Here is a 16,182-nt window from a genome sequence, read left to right as displayed (position 1 = left end):
GTGCAGGGTCACAGCCCAACAGCTGCACAGAATAGGTCAGTGGTTCTGTCCTGGAAGGAGGATCAGCAGAATGTGTTGCTGGTTGCAGCCCTGCTCCTCACCTTCTTCCCAGGGCTGGTGCTGCCTCCCTGAAGACATGGTTCTGGAAGCACAGAGCCATAACCCAGAGAATTCCTGGGGTTTGCCCATTTGTAGTCCATGCTCCTGTGGTCACAGAAGCAATACTTCCCTGGGGCAGGCAGTCCAGGGAACTCGCCCTTAGAGTCATTTCTCTTTGTACACAGATGACTTTCCCCCGTTCTCAGCCCAGTTACTTCCCAATCCCATTTCTGTGTGTCTTAACACAGGATTAAACCAGAGCTGTCTCTCACTCACACTGGCATGAAGTAACAAGCTTGATGGCAAGCCAGGGAGTTGGCACATTCCTCAGTCACAGCTAAACCTAAGGCCTCACTGGACAGGATACTTCCCATCAGCAACTGCTGGCAGTAGTTGGCAGTATTTACTACAACTATAAACTGCAGTGTGGCTTCTCATCCTTCAGTCACAGGAACAACTGAGTCCTGGAATAAATGGTTGCTCATGTGGTATATACTTGTAGGGAACTGAAGACTGAAGTGAGAACCAGGGACTAGAACCTCAGCCTGCACACAAAGAAGCCAGCTCCAGCCCAAAGCCATCTAGTTCCATGACTGTCTTCTCGCCTCTCCAGGGGAGAGTTGCAGATCTTTGCTTCCTTGGAGAGTGAAGAGCAGACAGGCTGCCTGTTTACCAAGAGGCAATCCCCCTCCCCACCTTCAGGTGCCACCAAAGCAGCTTTGCTGTTTCCTGAGACTCACAGTCAGCTTTTCTTTCTGGACATATTATAACTTCTCTGCACAACAGTATTCACTCTCCTAGGGCTCACGCCTGGTTTATTTCCAGCTAGGATACAGGAAGGACACATTTCTGGCACAGAATAAGATATTAAAATCCACAGCTGATTATTTCAGACATTAAATTACTGGAGCTCTTTGCAGTATTGTATAAGGAATTAATTGCACACATACACCCATTCACCTGCTATGAAATAAGCAGACCAGACACTTTCCCTGTGAGGAAAAGCTGCCACGTACATATTAAATTGGACTTTGACACCGCAGGCAACACCTCCCTGAAACTGCCCAACAAACCCTGAGCTGCCCCTAAGCAAAGCAGCCCTGCAGACACAGCTCCTCTCCTGGAGCTGGCAGATGGCAGAGGCAGTAGGTCCAAAAGAAACCTGCAGGGAACAGCACAAGGGATGCAGCAGCATTAACAATACACTGAAATAACTAGCAGGGAGAAAAAGAAAAGAAAAAAGCTAGCCCAGAACTGATAGAGATCTTTAATTTAAAAACTGAGTAAGTTTATTCATTGGGAAAGTGCAACAAAATACCCCAGGGACAGTGCATTCCACTCCAACAATTAAAATTGCATTAAAAAGCAGATAGGAAGGTCTGACTCTTAAAGAGAACTAGCACAATACCTACTGCTTTGCTTTGTCTCAATGTATTTATCTTTGGGTGACAAAGGTAGCCATTGATTAGGGTTTTTTTAGGTACTTAATTTTCAACTTCCTTGCTTCTACTTGCAAGTCATTCTTTCCCTTGCTTGGGACTGAGGACCATAATCTGCAGGCACTTAGTAGGGCACAGTTTTGAAAGAGTGGGGATGTAGGGCTCAGTCACATCCTGTTGTGAGGAGACCCAGTTGGGAGCTACTAGGTATTTTAAGTAGATACTGCCCCCAGTTGTTTCTCTCTGAAGTCTGAGGTATGCAGGATCCCACCCATTCTACTCATAAGCAGGCAAAAGGAGAATGTAGGACTACAGGAGGCTTACAACAGGTAACAAGGGAGCTGCTAGTTACTGCTCATTGAGCCAACTTTCACTGTAGCAGCACTTCCAAGAGAGTTACTTCAGGCAGGTCTCGCACACGCAGCGGCCAATTCTCATTCATACTGGTTACCACACTTCAGCTGAGCCAGACAAGCCCAGTAGGATTCTTTAACACACAGCAATTATGCATCTTTTGCTAGCACTTTCTCACCAATGATTTCAGAAATATTTGATGAGCATCACTGAACCAAGCTTAAAATTCTCTGACATACAGGTACTTAAATAGACCCAAGTACAGTCAAAGTCAACAACGTGGCAAGGGAGTTCAGCCCCAAGTCCCAGCCCTGAACTTACCCTTCTCCTTTTAAATTCTTTTTTCTCCCCCAACCTATTTCTGACAGCAAGGACAACAGCTATTCTGCAGGAGTTTATTAATCCAAATACAGACCAGTGACTTCCAGAACGATGACATTACTTCCCAATCCTGCATGGAGGCTGCCTGTCCAGTCCGTGTCAGCACGACCTCCCGGTCTCAGCTGTCTGCAGTTGGCTTGTGTCTTTTAGCTCTGCTGTTCTCCTGATGGTGACTGTCTTCAGAGGGTGTTTGGCCCTTTCTGTTTGTCCCAGATTCCTCTGGAAACTTCTGACCTTCAGCCAACACCTGCCGAATCGTCATATTGATGCGGGCAGACTGCAGGTACTTGGCACAGACCTGCCAATCCTCCTCTGAGCTGAGCTCAACGACTGAGCCAACAGGCAGCTCTGAGGAAGCTGCTTGGTCCAGGCAGGAAGGCAAAGACGTCCCTTCAGGGTTGGGGAGGACCCGGGGGACAGCGTGGTACAGCAGGCGGCTGAAGCCAGACATCACCATGATATCTCCACTGTGCATGAACATCGCTGTTGGGGCCTCCTCCCGCTTCCGGCCCCCCAGCAGAAAGATGGAGGACTGCCCAAAACTAGGGGTGGGGTGAGGATGGAGAGAGAAGAGAGAATAAATTCAACAAACTCATGTAGAGTAAGAGAATATTAGCAGCTAAATTGTTTCCCCCAAAACACCCCAAACCACCCCACCCAGCAAGAGCAGATGGACTCCGAGCAACAGCTTCACAGTGAGAACATGGAAACCAGACTAGCAGGCCTGGTTCAGGGCAGCCATGGTTTGAGCAGTTGCCCTGCCAGGTCTGAACCCCTGCAGAATTATTTCATCCTTGCCTACTTGTACCCAACTGCCACTCTGCTGCTTTAAAACAAAGCTGTGCACTGTGTAGAGTTCTTCCACTCTTCTACTGCATCCATGTTATTCAAGCAGGCTTGAAAGCTCCTTGATAGTAGCCCTGCTAAGGAGGACTTGGGGGTTCTGGTAGATGAGAAGCTTAACCTGAGCCAGCAGTGGCTCTGGCAGCTCGCAAGGCCAACGGTATCCTGGGCTCCATCAGCAGAGGGGTGGCAGCAGGGACAGGGAGGGGATTGTCCCTCTCTACTCTGCCCTTGTGTGGCCCCATCTGGAGTCCTGTGTCCAGAGCTGGGGCCCCAATACAAGAAAGATGTGGGACTGTTGGAGAGGGTTCAGAGGAGCAACAAAGATGATCAGAGGGCTGGAGCAGCTCCCCTACGAAGAGAGGCTGGGGGAGCTGGGCTGGTTCAGCCTGGAGAAGAGAAGGCTGTGGGGGGACCTCATTGCAGCCTCCCAGTGCCTGAAGGGAGCAGAGGAACAGGAGGGGAATCAGCTTGTTAAAAGGGCAGACAATGGCAGGCAAGGGGGAATGGATTAAAACTAAAGGAAGGAAGGTTTAGATTAGGTATTAGGGGGAAGTTTTTTACAGAGAGAGTGGTGAGGGGCTGGAACAGGCTGCCCAGAGAGGGGGTGGATGCCCCATCCCTGGAGGTGTTCAAGGCCAGGTTGGATGGGGCCCTGGGCAGCCTTGTGTAGCTCCAGGCCTGAGGTTGGTGTCCCTGTCTGTGGCAGGGGGGTTGGAGCTCTGTGATCCCTGGGGTCCCTTCCAACCCATGCCAGCCTACGATTCTATCAAAGAAAGACCTACACCCTTGAGCTCCAACCTCCTACTACTCAGATCTTCTGAGTGAAGATTATGTACTCAATTAGCAAACTGTATCATACCAACTTCCTGTAACCATATGCCACCAATCCTTCCACAACACTCAAGTGCTCTCCTTGACTCACCTGAATGACAGGAGGGGATGAGAATGGTCTAGTTCAGACTCATCGGCATGAATTCCCAGAGAGGAGTCGAAGTGATAGTAGTTCAAGATGCCTGCTTGGGCTTGGAAACCTCGGAACCCACAGGCTGCAGCCACTTGTTCTGACAGGAATGCAAGGTCTGAGGGGAAAGGAGTGTGGTGATTTGCTGTGTACTTCTGGAGGAAGGAGAGTGGGAAAAAAAACAACAAACAAACCACACCCAGAACATCAGAGCAGCAAATGCAACTGGCAACAAAGATTGAATGAGAACTCAGAAGTTTGACTCATAGTCATGGAGAAGAATGCCTGATTTACCTGGAAAAATGTACAATAGTACAACCACAGCAAATGTAATTTATTTGTCATTTAATTCTGGGCCTATGCTGAGCCTGTCAGATTAAAGTTAATTGTTATATCTGGATGGAAAACTTGGAAGTCAGTAAGATTAGTACCTAAGGTTAGTACCAACTTCCTGATGATCTACTTGGTCACCACCTAAACCTGCCAACGGAAAGAGTGTTCTGTATCTCATCAACAGAGCTCTGAAACAAGCATTTCTGTTCCTTTCTTTGAATAGTAAGGCAAACAGGAATCTATTGCAAACCTTCTTTTTCTCTCCCCCATGAGTGTTTCTGAGAGGACTGGAAGGGAATAACCAAGTTTTCATTAAGGCCACCCAGTAACAGGCTGACCTGGTAAATATAAGGCTGCAAGCAGATCTGGTTAAGTACCTGCAGTATGCTGGTAAGACTGCATGTTTACTCTGCCATCCTTTTTCAGCCTCCATTTGACTCAGTCTTATGAAAAAGTTTAAGGTTGTTTTTTTGAGGGTTTTTTTTTGTCAAGAGCCTCAGAATAGCTGCTAATTGGTACAACTGTACTCATTCAGACTCTTAAGTTCAAAGTCACATCAGCAGCAGTCTCCTCCAGCTCCCACTGCTCCCACTCACCCCTCCAAAGAGTCATTTCTCAGAAGGAGCTGTCTCCTGAGCACTAGTCAAGGTCATTCTCACCTTAAGTAGTTAAGGATGCTTTTGTGACTACCCCTTTTGGTAAGGTAAAAATGCTCACTTACACCCCTACCATGGTACCTTTCAAAGGAAAGGACACAGCAACAGACTTCTGCTGTTAAATCCTTCACAGTAAACTAATACATACTGAACATTCTTCCAGGCATGGTTTATTACAGCCTCTCCTCAAGACTGGCTTGTAGGATAAGCATTTTATTCCATGATACCCTCCTCTGCCATCCTTAGAGCTTACAGCTATGAGAAGAGGAGAATTCATTTCAATACCTTAGTGTCCCAGTTATAATGGTAACCCAGGGTCACCCAGCGCAGCTTCTCCAACAAGCTCCTGGGCTCCCGTTTGTTAGAACCTTTCCTTCTGCAGAGACAAGATGGGAAGAAATAGGGTCTCTGTTAATTTCTGAGGGGTTTTCTGGCAGTGCAGCACACAGTAAGGAGATTCACTCATCCATATGACAGCTGATTAAACCTATCAGTGCAAAACTTATTGTCAGTGCCACTATATTTTTCCTACAGAGACCTTGCAAACTCAGTTCATGCCACTGGTGCAAGCTATAGGGTGTGCTGCCAACTGCTGTCAGTTTAAAAGCTTCTGTTTTCAACTTGGTACATAACAGGTTATCTGATGGAGACAACACAGTTAACTGGTGCAGATTCAGAAGGCAGGATTAAGCATGTACTACTTGAGCACCTCAAAGTGAAAGAGCCAGAATCTGCGAAGATCTAAAAGCTGCAAACACAAGGGAAAAATATTTTAGGCACTGGAATTGACAGGAACAGAAAATGCTTCACCTGACAGTGAAGCACAACAAGCTGCATGATACTGCAAAGAAACATTAGCTCTACCTCCTGGCACTTTTACACAAAGTCCTTAGGACAGGCTGACTCAATGTTCAGTAAGAAGCAAGACAGCTCTGTGTATGACCACACACCTATCAAAGTCTAGGTTGCAGGTGTCTCCTATCCAGCCTGCCATGCAGGACAGAAAACTCTTCTTCTCAAGTGGCAGCCACACACCCATCTACCATTCTTACCTGAAGGTGGTGAAGGCAGGGAGAGACCTCAGGGATGGGCTTTTACTATAGCTTATGGAAAAGTGCTTAAGAGCTACAGAGCATTACTATAGTGAAACAGACAGGAACATGCTAGTGAGAAAGACACAAAGGATGCTGTGGATCTATGTTCCAGTCCCCTTATTACAGCTTCTTTTCTCAAGCTAAGTCATGTTATGGCAGAGAAAGAAGTAAAAGGCAACTGTACTCAGAGCCTCCCAGTAAACAGCAGCACCAGATGGCTGAGTCTCATTTACAGCCTCATTAGTTCAGTAAGACATGCTCTCTTTTACAAAACAGGACTCACATTTGTGCTGCCACGGTCAAGTCTCAGCCAAGCATCTGCATTTAACATGCATTTCTATATATCCAGCTCGTTTCTGCCCTTCACCTGCACTGTACAGGTCCTAAGCTAAGCCAGGAACAGGAGTAAAAGGCCAATTTCTTTATCTTCAGTAATTTCTCATAGCTCAGTGATTACTGAAAGTCAGTCATCTTTCCAGTTTCCACCTCTGTCATAGGGTAATAGCAACTGCAATTACCATAATGCTGCAACACAGTAACTGTCAAAACACATGTCAGAATGCATGGAACAATCTACTGAGCCTACAGCAGGTAACACAGCATTTAGAAAAGGGAAGAGTTCCCCTGCATCTTGCAACTGACACACTTCATAATTAAACATTTTTAGCAGGTGTCTTTTGAAAGTGCCCTTCCCTCACTACAGTGCCAGAGTGCTTGCACAACAGCAGGAATCCTAACGTGCTCAGTGGGTCCTTGTTCCCACAACTTGGGATTCTGCAGGGGATTTCAGGAGAGGAAAGTCTGACTGGCATTATCTTGAAAAAATGAGTTCCTAGAGCTGTAGCAGCAGGTGCTCCTACAAGAAAGCACATAGAAATCCCGGTGTATCTATATTAGAAAGAACAACACTAAACAGCAGGGGGGCTTTGATCTGAAGCTCTCTTTTTTCTTTATTCACTGGTAAGTGATTGCATCTACAAATTCCCCCAGCCTTTTCCTTACACACTGGGCTCTACCTGTCTGCCTGTGTCTCTAATCTTTGTAGGGATGCTCTACCTCCTTTTATACTTTTAACTGCCCCCAGCACTAAGAAAACAGCCAAAATCCACTTCGTGGAGACAGCACAGCACAGATTTCCAGGAACGAGTTGGCTAGTTTGCTGTGCTGCCCCCTAGGTACAAGCACAAGTACAGCAGTTTGGTCATTGAAGACTCGGGCAAGTGCTTCATTAACCTGCCAGTGTTTCTGCCAGCCACCACTCTTCCTAACACCGTTTCCAGCTGAACTGGATTCAGCTGCAAATTCACTCTCTGTGCATGCAGGAGGTGCTGCTGGGAAAGGTCTGTCAAGCTGGAACAGTTCCCTGCCTCTCTCAGCCATAGGGCACCACACACAATACTTTCAAAGAACAATTTTTCTTCCTTGATGGAACACAAAGGTAAAAGTCAGTGTTTTAAACATTAAAAAAAAAGACATCTGAGTTTCTGTAAGAGTTCTGGCCAAGTCCAGGAAACACAAATGGGGGCATAACTTCTGTTTTTGGTGCTAATGTTTAGAAGTCCAAATCTTGCTTTTGCTATTCCATATCTTGTAGATGTAAGTAAAATGGACATGCTGACATTTAAGAGACTGAGGCTGAAGATGAGAGTTGTAGGGCACTCTGGTCACCCCATCACATGAAACAAAGAAATTATTATGAAAAAAACAGCAATGGAATCAACAAGGAAATGCTAAATACCCAAATAACTAAAGGACTGTGTACAGTCAACAGTATCTACCTTGTATGTATTTTTACAGGTGACTAATTGAGAAAACCACAACATCTTTAAAACCTTCTACTTTAAAAACTTGGACAAATTCTCAGTTAACTTCTAAAAGCAGGCAGAGGGAAGGCAGCTCTCTGCCACAGAACTCAAACTGGGGGAATTTTTCAGAGCAAACAGGATTTCCATTGAAATGGTACATTTAGTCACCATCTCAGATTGAATTACAAAAAAAGAAATCCACCCAAACTAAAATAAAGAAATTCTTTGGAGAAAACAAAACCCAACAGAAACTAGCTGACTTGGTAAGATCAGAAAGTGCAGGTAACAGCCTTTCACTTCCAGTTTACTGGGTTCAAGCTGGCTGTTAAGAGGAGCTAGCACAGGTAGAGGGTTTTTGCTTCAGGAAAGCTGAGGCCTAGAGAGATCTCATGGTTCCATGTTTCCACTTGTAGCACCGTGGCATCAGTCATGGCCACTATTGTACATTTGACTGATTGGTTTGGAGTAATATGATACTAGAAAATCCCACTGTGAGTGTGAAAGCAAAGGATTAACAAGGACACAAGTCAAGCCAGGAAGAATCCACCTGTAACTTGCCACATCTGACACTAGCTGTATGATGCCAACATGTACACAACCTTTTCCAGCTTCTTTTCCCTGCTCCTTTTTCTTAGACCTTCTCAGAGCTGAGGTCTTTCTGTCTCAGTTAGTTTTGACCACCAAAGGTGACTGTGGACTTACCTCAGCTGCTCCTTGCTCTGTCCCCACAGGTCAATGGTCTTCTCAGGAGCCATGTGCAGGTCAAGGTTGCAGACATTGGGTTTCTGAGGATACAGCTTGAGACACTGCTTCACCCAGTGACGCTGGCAGCCCGGCAGGAAAGGGTTTGATATGAAAATAAACCCTGTCAGCAAAGAGGGAGGGGTTTGGGAAGCACTATGATTAGGCATATTTTTTTATTTCCCCCCCCCACTAAAACTAGAGCAAAGGACAGGGGTCTGAGATGCTGAAAAAACACCATACATACAACCACTGGCTCTGCATGTAAGCCAGTGAAACCTACTAACAGGTCTGAATAGTTAAAACCCTTTTTCTTTTCCAGTATAAACCAGTAGTGTCCATAAAGTAGAAGGCAGGGAGAGCAGCAAATGCTGGTCAAGTGAAAAAAAGACAATAAGGGACATATCTGTGTAAGGCATATTGATTTCAGGTAGATAAGGAGGAAAGACTTGGAAAGCAAATGGCTTTGGAATGGATTTGGTTTTGAAATGATTCAGCAAGATTTTTCTCTTGAGTCCTGTGAAGTTAAAGGCATTCTGGCCTGGTTTTGCTAGACTTCAGACTAACCTTGCTGCTGTCTCTGAACTCATTCTCTTGTCTTATTGCTATTTCTATGTCATAAGCTGCAGACAGCAGTCCACAGGCTGAGCATGTCTCTAGCAAAGTAAACTGTCCTCACCTTTGCTTCATTAGCTTATTTCCAGCTAAGTCTTACTGCATATAAATACTTGGCAGTCATTGTTAATTAATGAAACAAAATAAACACATAGCTGGCCTGCACATTAATTTAGCCAGACACCTCAGGCAGAATTCAAGCAGCAGCCCAAGTAAGAGGCTTAGCAGAGATGCAATGGATTGATTTGGTCTGGGTCATGTAAGAGTCTTTGACATAAGATCTGACATCACCAAGAGAGCTAACCAGATTCTTCACTGGGATTTCCCCCTAGCACCCCAGGGGTGTTTCCTTCCAGGCCAGGGTCAACAGCACTGATGGAGGAGTGTCTGACAGAAGGATGCTATTAATCTCTGTTGTACCTACTCTGAGAATCAAGACACTCTCTCAAAGACTGTCAATTCAGCAAGACTCACCAACACAAAATTCACATACAAAGATAAGGGTACAGGAGGAACAAAGGAAAAGGAGGGTGCAAGGTTTTGCCCTACTGTGTCTTTCTGAACTTCTCAGTTATATCAAGTTAAACAGAGACAAAAATAGATGAAAAGGGAAGGAGCAAGACTAGGAGTCTCAGTAGGATACAAACTTGCCTTGTGGCCTTATGAAAGTGGTAATAAAAGCACAGAAAAAGCCTCCTGCCAGCATACCTCACAGATCTCACAAGATTAAATTAACTGGTTAAAAAAAAGAGCCTTCAGTGTATTAATAATATACTGCCACTCATTGCACTCCATTCCCTTCACCTTCAGACTGTGGCAGCCTTCTGATAGGTCTGGTTATAAGAAGTTTCTTTGCCAGAAGCATTAAGTTTACTTTTTATTGGCCTCTACATAGAGCAGAATAATATTTCCCTTTCTGTCTACAGCTTTTGATGCAGGGTTCTCAAAGCACTTCACTACATTCATGACACTACACTTCACTGTGTGTGTATTCTCTCCAGGTATCAATGAGGGAATGGAAGCCTGGGGGATACTGACACACAGAGTGGATAACAAGAATACCAGTTTTATGACTTTTGTGTCAGAAGCACAGAGCATGCTCACATCTCTCCAAACCTTCCACTGCTTACTCCTAAAGAAACCAGGTTAGTTCAGATGTACAGAAGTGAGAACAACTAAAAAAAGGGGTTGCTGCAATGCCTCTGATGTCAGGAAACACAGACGCCCCCAAATTTCTAACAGTTGCAGAGTCTTACTATAAAATTCTGTGCTAACATACAAGATCAATAGTTCCTGCTAGGGCCAACAGTGGTAGAAATCAGTGGCTTACCACACATGGGAAGGAGAAGAGCAAGAAATAATAGTTCTGTAACAATCTCCCTGATCTGACTAAGGAACACTACAGGTAAGCTTTGAAGGCAACACAGTTGAAATTCATGGCCTTGAAAGAACTGGCCTGAGTGGAATGGGCAAGAGACAAATTATTTGGGCATCTTTATACCAAAGCAATCTGCCTTGAGGAGGCCAATGCAGTTTTCTTACCACAGCAAAATCTTGCTGCACACTAGGAATTAATTTACACCCAGTGAGAGTGGTCTCCAGCTTCAGCTGTAGGAAGGTTAAGACACAGGGATGTTTAGCAACAAGAGTAACCTCTCATAAAACCGATGCCTGTCAGTTACAAAGCCCCAAAGACAGCATCACCCACATCTTGGGGAACTCCCATACTGCAACAGAAATTCACTGAGCTTGCTTAGTCTCATATTTCCTTGCTCACTGAGGGATAAAACCAAATGACTTCACTTCCACGTGCCCACAGACAAGCTAAAGAAATTGTTCACTTATTTTAGAGAGCTATTGGAGCAGCAGTTTAAATATCATAGTGCTACAGGGTGTCCAGATAAAGGCAGGTGGGAGAGAATGAAATATTATTCTTGTCCATACGTAACATGGTACTAAACAGGAGCAAGAAGTTGTTAATGTGTTTGCACTGTGAAGAGAAACACAGGTAAGTGGAACACTTGCAATCCCCTCCACCCATGTTACTGCTAGGAAAGACATTTGGACAGCCATAAAATGACAAGCAAGGGCAGTTCTAATATGACAGGGAAGTGGAACAAGAAATTTAGGGAGGCCAGAAGAGCAGCTTTTCTCCTGAATTATTCCATTCCCTGTGAGTTAACCATGCCAGACAGCTGGTGTGGCTGCCTCAGTTTCAGAAATGGTAGGCTGGCTTCAGAGCAAACCACACAGACACCAAGTGCTGTTCCAATGAGCCAAAAGAAACGTGACAAAACCCCAAATGCCAAACAAAAATCCCTGAAATAAGGAGGATCTGGGGAACTACAAACTCAGCAGCCTGGTACAGGTATGGAGCAAATGTTCATGACAGTCATTTCCAGAAACAAAGTGGCTGGAAAGAGCAGGATGGATTTACTGAAGGCAGACTGTGTCTAACCAGCCTTACTGCCTGCTTACAGCAAGATGCCCAGACAAGGGGAGAGCAGAGGATGCTGCTTTCCCTGGCCTTAGCAAAGTTTTCCATTTGGTTCCTGCAGCACCTCTGGAGCCCAAACTGGCAGCTCACAGATTTTATGGGTAAGCTAAGAGTGAGCAAAAGCTGGGTGGGCCACCAGGCTTAAAGAATGAGGATGTGAAAGTTGAAGCACTAGCTGTTATGAATTGTGTTCTTCAGGTTGATGCTGGGACCAAGACTGATGACTACACATCCACCAACAGTCTGGATGATGCCACGTTCAGCCTCATCACACAAAGGAAACACTCAGTTTGGGCAGCAGTGGGTACACTGGAGGCTACCACAGTCCTGAAAAGGACTGGGCAAGCCAAAGGAACAGTCCAGCAAGAGCCTCTGAAGTGACACGGTGATAATCCTGCACCAGGGAACAGCACGGGCTGTGCTCAGGGAGCACCTCTAAATCAAGGGGCACGGGGCTGTGGGAGGCCGAGCTGCAGGAGTCCGCAGCGCCCCGGCGGCACTGGAGGGCAGCGCCGTACTGGCCGTACTGGGCTGCGCTGGGAGGAGCTTCCCGAAGGGGCGGTACAGACGAGGTGGAGCCAGGTTCTTCTCGGGGGTGCACAGCCAGATGTCACAGCAGTCACAAATGACAGCAAGGCAGATTTTGGTTAGAAGCAAGGTGAAAAAGAAAAAAGTATTAAGAAACCACAAGAGCAGCCGAACACTGAAACAGACACCCAGAGTGGGTGTGCAACACCTACCCCTGGAGATTTCCAAAACTCACCCATACAAAGATCCAAGAGACCAAATCTAACTTTCAAACTTTCATCAGGAAGATGGACTAGACCTCCAAAGGCCCCTTCCAACTGAACATCCTTCTGTGGTTCTACCCAGTAACCTGCAAACCTAGTACCCATTTCAGTTTTTGAAATGACCTAACTGAATTACTCTGTAACCTGAATAGGACAAGAGATTCTTACTCACCTCCTGTACTCAGTGTTCCCCAGCAAGTAGAAGCCATGCTTCAGCCCTGAAATGACTACTGCAGTCATTCATCTCATTTTCAGGCTATACATTGAGGAAAAACAGATGCTGAAACCTAAATTCTCTATCAATCAGGAATCAGTTCTCACAAGGGATGCTCTAGTTGATCAGACTGCAAAACAACTGGTTCTTCTGTCCTCACCTTTATATATATTGTCACATGCCACCCTTTAGTAAACTAATTTGTCCTCCAGCACTTTAAATGACATTACAGTTCAGCAAACCAAAATAGCTTTGTCAGGCAGGGCAAGGCAGGTAAGTCAAAAGATGCCTGAATCCAAAGCAACAATGTTGTGTTTCATTTTGCTTGAAATCAGAAGTACCTACCTGGATACCCATTGAGGCCATAGGCTTTCCACTGGCTAACTGGCTGCAATCCTGCTCTGTAGGCATCTTGATCACTGACTGAAGAAATACTGAGCTGTGATCTGAACACCTGGCAAAAGAAAAACAGATCTGGTTAAAAAGTTAAAAAAAAGAGAGAAAGAAATACAAAACTCATCCAAAAATAAAACCTGTAAGACTTACAGAGTGCTACTATATTCAAGGTAAGGTCTCTTGAAAATGTCAACTGTACCACAGAACTATTGTCTAAGCAACTGTGACCAGAACACAGTTCTGGTAGCTGCTGAAGAGCTACCATGTACTCCACACAAGAATCAAAAGGTACCTACAGCTGTTTTACAACACTTGAAGCTCAGAAGATACATCCTCCATTCATAAAAACCCCAAACAATTTATACCAGTAAGAAAAAATATCAGTTCTGTTAGTCCATTTTCATAGCAGTGCCTCATCATTCTAAAATGTTCTGGTTATTACCAGGCTCCGTTACAGAGCAGTACTTGGTACCTGTAACACTTCAGACCTTCAAAGAGTGTTCCAAATACAAGTTGCTCATGATCCCACAGGGTAGTGACTAGTGTCACTGGCAATTTAAAGAGGAGCAGGAGAGTGATGAAGCAGTCAAACCTGCCCCACATGAAAGACCACACAAACCCTGTAAGTTCCCAACACCACACTGCCACTTCTGTTTCCAACAGCAGGGCCAACAGCTAAAGGCTTCACAAAAATCTATTTTCTTGCCATACTCCCTTGGATCACCACAGCACATGTGCTTAAGCTGCAATAAGCCAACACTTGGTTAAAAACCCAACAAACCCACCCACTGTGTTCCCACTCCTCCTTCCCCTCCGAGCGGGAACAGTCTCAGACTGGAAGCAGGTTGGGTTTGCTCTGGCTTAGCTCCCCAGCCCAGCTCTCCACGTGGCTGTGCAGAAGCACAAGCTTGCACAAGGAAAGAGCTGGCCAGGCATGGTGGGAACAAGCAGGCAGAGACAGGCAAGACTTGGTTTGCCACAGTGCACAGTGCCTATTAAATGAAGGTCTTTGCACACAGACCACAGTAGCCAACGTGTCAGTCGGTCTCTCTGCAGGTTGGCAGCTCTGGTTACCACTTTCTGAGCAGGAAATCTAAATTACATACATAGAATTTGTACCAAAACTCTGAGCTAGCTCTGGGCAGCAGCTTGTGGCAACACACTCAGTCTGAACACTTTCTCAGCTCTCTGCCAAAAGTAGCTGTGCAACTGCCAGCCCTGAAGAGCTTTGTTCAGAGTCCTGGCTGCAGAACCTCCCCAGGAAAGCTCAGCCTCCAACTAAGACTCTGTCACCTCTCTGCCTTCTCTAACTGCTTACACACTGGCTGATGCCAGGGCTTCTGGAGAACAGGAGCTGTTTCTAAGCTGAAGAGCCACGTGTGCTGAATCAGTTAAATAAGCCTGGTAACAGGGCAGCTGGGGTATGTCACACTTCACTGAAGAGCTCGATCACTTGAAGCAGTTTTCTGAAAGAAAAGGGACAATAGTATCTGGGCCAAGCTGCCTGGCCTGTAGCTCTTTCTTCAAGAGAAAAAAACAGATGTTTTTAACCAGGGGGGAAAGAGGAATAAAAGATGCTTTCACTAGTAAGCTATCAAATGATTTTAGAAGGTAAGAAGCACAAAAAGAATGCTATGGAGAGGGGACAGATGCTTGTGATGCTTTCAAGTACTTTGAATTTCCCAGAAGGGCTGCAATGCTGGCATCCTTTATGAGGTAATGGATTGCTGCAAGCTCAAGAAAGGCTGAAATGTTAACAACTCCCTTGTTTAATGCCAACACCTCAAACAGTTCCATATGGGTCAGGTTTTGTGCCTTGTTAACAATACCAAAATTACAGTCTTGAAAGACAGAAAAACATATACTGGAATAGAACAGGCAAAAGAAGCATCTGAATGAAAAATCTGGCAAAGTTTCATTCTAACCACATTTTCTACTCCCATTTTTCATATAGGCTCATATATAGAAGATCCCAGGTTAGTAACACTTCAGCAGATATCCATTATCCTTCCATGAGGTGACAGAAGATTAGCTCAGCGTCTCACTTCTCCCATCACTCAAGACACATTGAACTACTAACCACGATGGCTACTACTTCCAGACATGCTCCTAATCCACTGCAACAGCTGGATTTCTCCTGACATCTAAACTAGACCTTTATTACAGGGGTGTAAGAAAGGATAAGCTTCACCAAAGGGAACCCTGGGCACACACGACACAGCATGGAGAAGCTGATCCCAGCCCCCTCTCCAGCTCACCCAGGTGTTTCAGGGACAAGATAAGGCCCAGGAAACAGCATCAGCTCTAATAATGAAACTCACTTTTATTTTCCCCCCCATCCCCACGTTCCTTTGCCTCCCCCAAGAAACACAAGGCTTTATTAGAGGCTTAGAGATCCCTTACTGCAGCATAGAGAATGAGTTAGACACCATAAGATTAAATAAACATAAAAGCAGTAAATCTATGACCAGGCAGCACCTCATACCCTCAGCCAGGGTTCGGTAACTCCCCAGGCAGCCACCCCATGGGGCAGCCTGGGTGAGGCTGCGCTGGATCTCACAGGGAAAGAGGCCCTGGGCCCTGCTCAGAGCATCACCCAGTCAGACAACTGGTCTGCCAGGGAGCCGTAAGAAGCTCAGCGCTGGAAAGCAGCGTCTCACACCCATCAAGGGGCAAAATCAGAGCCAACAAGCGCTGCGGGAAGCAACAGGTAGGCCAGGCCGCGGCCCCGCTCCGAGGGCGGGACGAGGTCAGACAGAGCACCGCGGCCGCCCGGCCCCGCCACAGGGCGAAGGCGGGAGTCCGCCTGGCGTTACCTGGGCCCCCGGCACGGAAAAGTCCAGCACGCCCTGCAAGTTCGACACGTCGCGCTGCCGGTAAAACCGAAAGAGGCGGCGGAAAGCGTCCTCCCCGCCCTCCCGGGTCAGGGCCGCCGCCGACATTTCGGGCAGGCCGCGGAG

At 46.1% G+C, this 16,182-nt stretch overlaps 1 protein-coding gene across 1 annotated transcript; it reads right to left on the bottom strand.

Moving 5' to 3' along the window:
• Positions 1-947: 947 nt before the first annotated feature.
• Positions 948-16,179, bottom strand: ALKBH1 (alkB homolog 1, histone H2A dioxygenase). Its single transcript, XM_084262927.1, has 6 exons — positions 16,039-16,179; positions 13,172-13,280; positions 8,671-8,833; positions 5,355-5,445; positions 4,042-4,235; positions 948-2,815 (listed from the first exon to the last, which is right to left on the bottom strand). The coding sequence occupies exons 1-6, from the start codon at positions 16,162-16,164 to the stop codon at positions 2,392-2,394; spliced, it is 1,107 nt and encodes a 368-aa protein (XP_084119053.1). The 5' UTR covers positions 16,165-16,179; the 3' UTR covers positions 948-2,391.
• Positions 16,180-16,182: the final 3 nt, after the last annotated feature.

The sequence above is a fragment of the Gallinula chloropus genome (genome assembly GCF_964237585.1).
Source record: "Gallinula chloropus genome assembly, chromosome: 4".
In the NCBI taxonomy this organism is placed as follows: Eukaryota; Metazoa; Chordata; class Aves; order Gruiformes; family Rallidae; genus Gallinula; species Gallinula chloropus.
The sequence above is the reverse complement of the archived record's forward strand: the minus strand, read 5'-3'. Positions and strand labels throughout refer to the sequence as shown.

Bases quoted from the DNA above. Each gene is read 5' to 3' on its own strand.
- ALKBH1 (XM_084262927.1), bottom strand. From the start codon at position 16,164: ATGTCGGCGGCGGCCCTGACCCGGGAGGGCGGGGAGGACGCTTTCCGC. The intron at 13,281-16,038 runs GTAACGCCAGGC...TTCTTTTGCCAG, and splicing joins TTTCCGTGCCGGGGGCCCAG to GTGTTCAGATCACAGCTCAG. The intron at 5,446-8,670 runs GTAAGTCCACAG...TTGTCTCTGCAG, and splicing joins CAGAGCAAGGAGCAGCTGAG to AAGGAAAGGTTCTAACAAAC.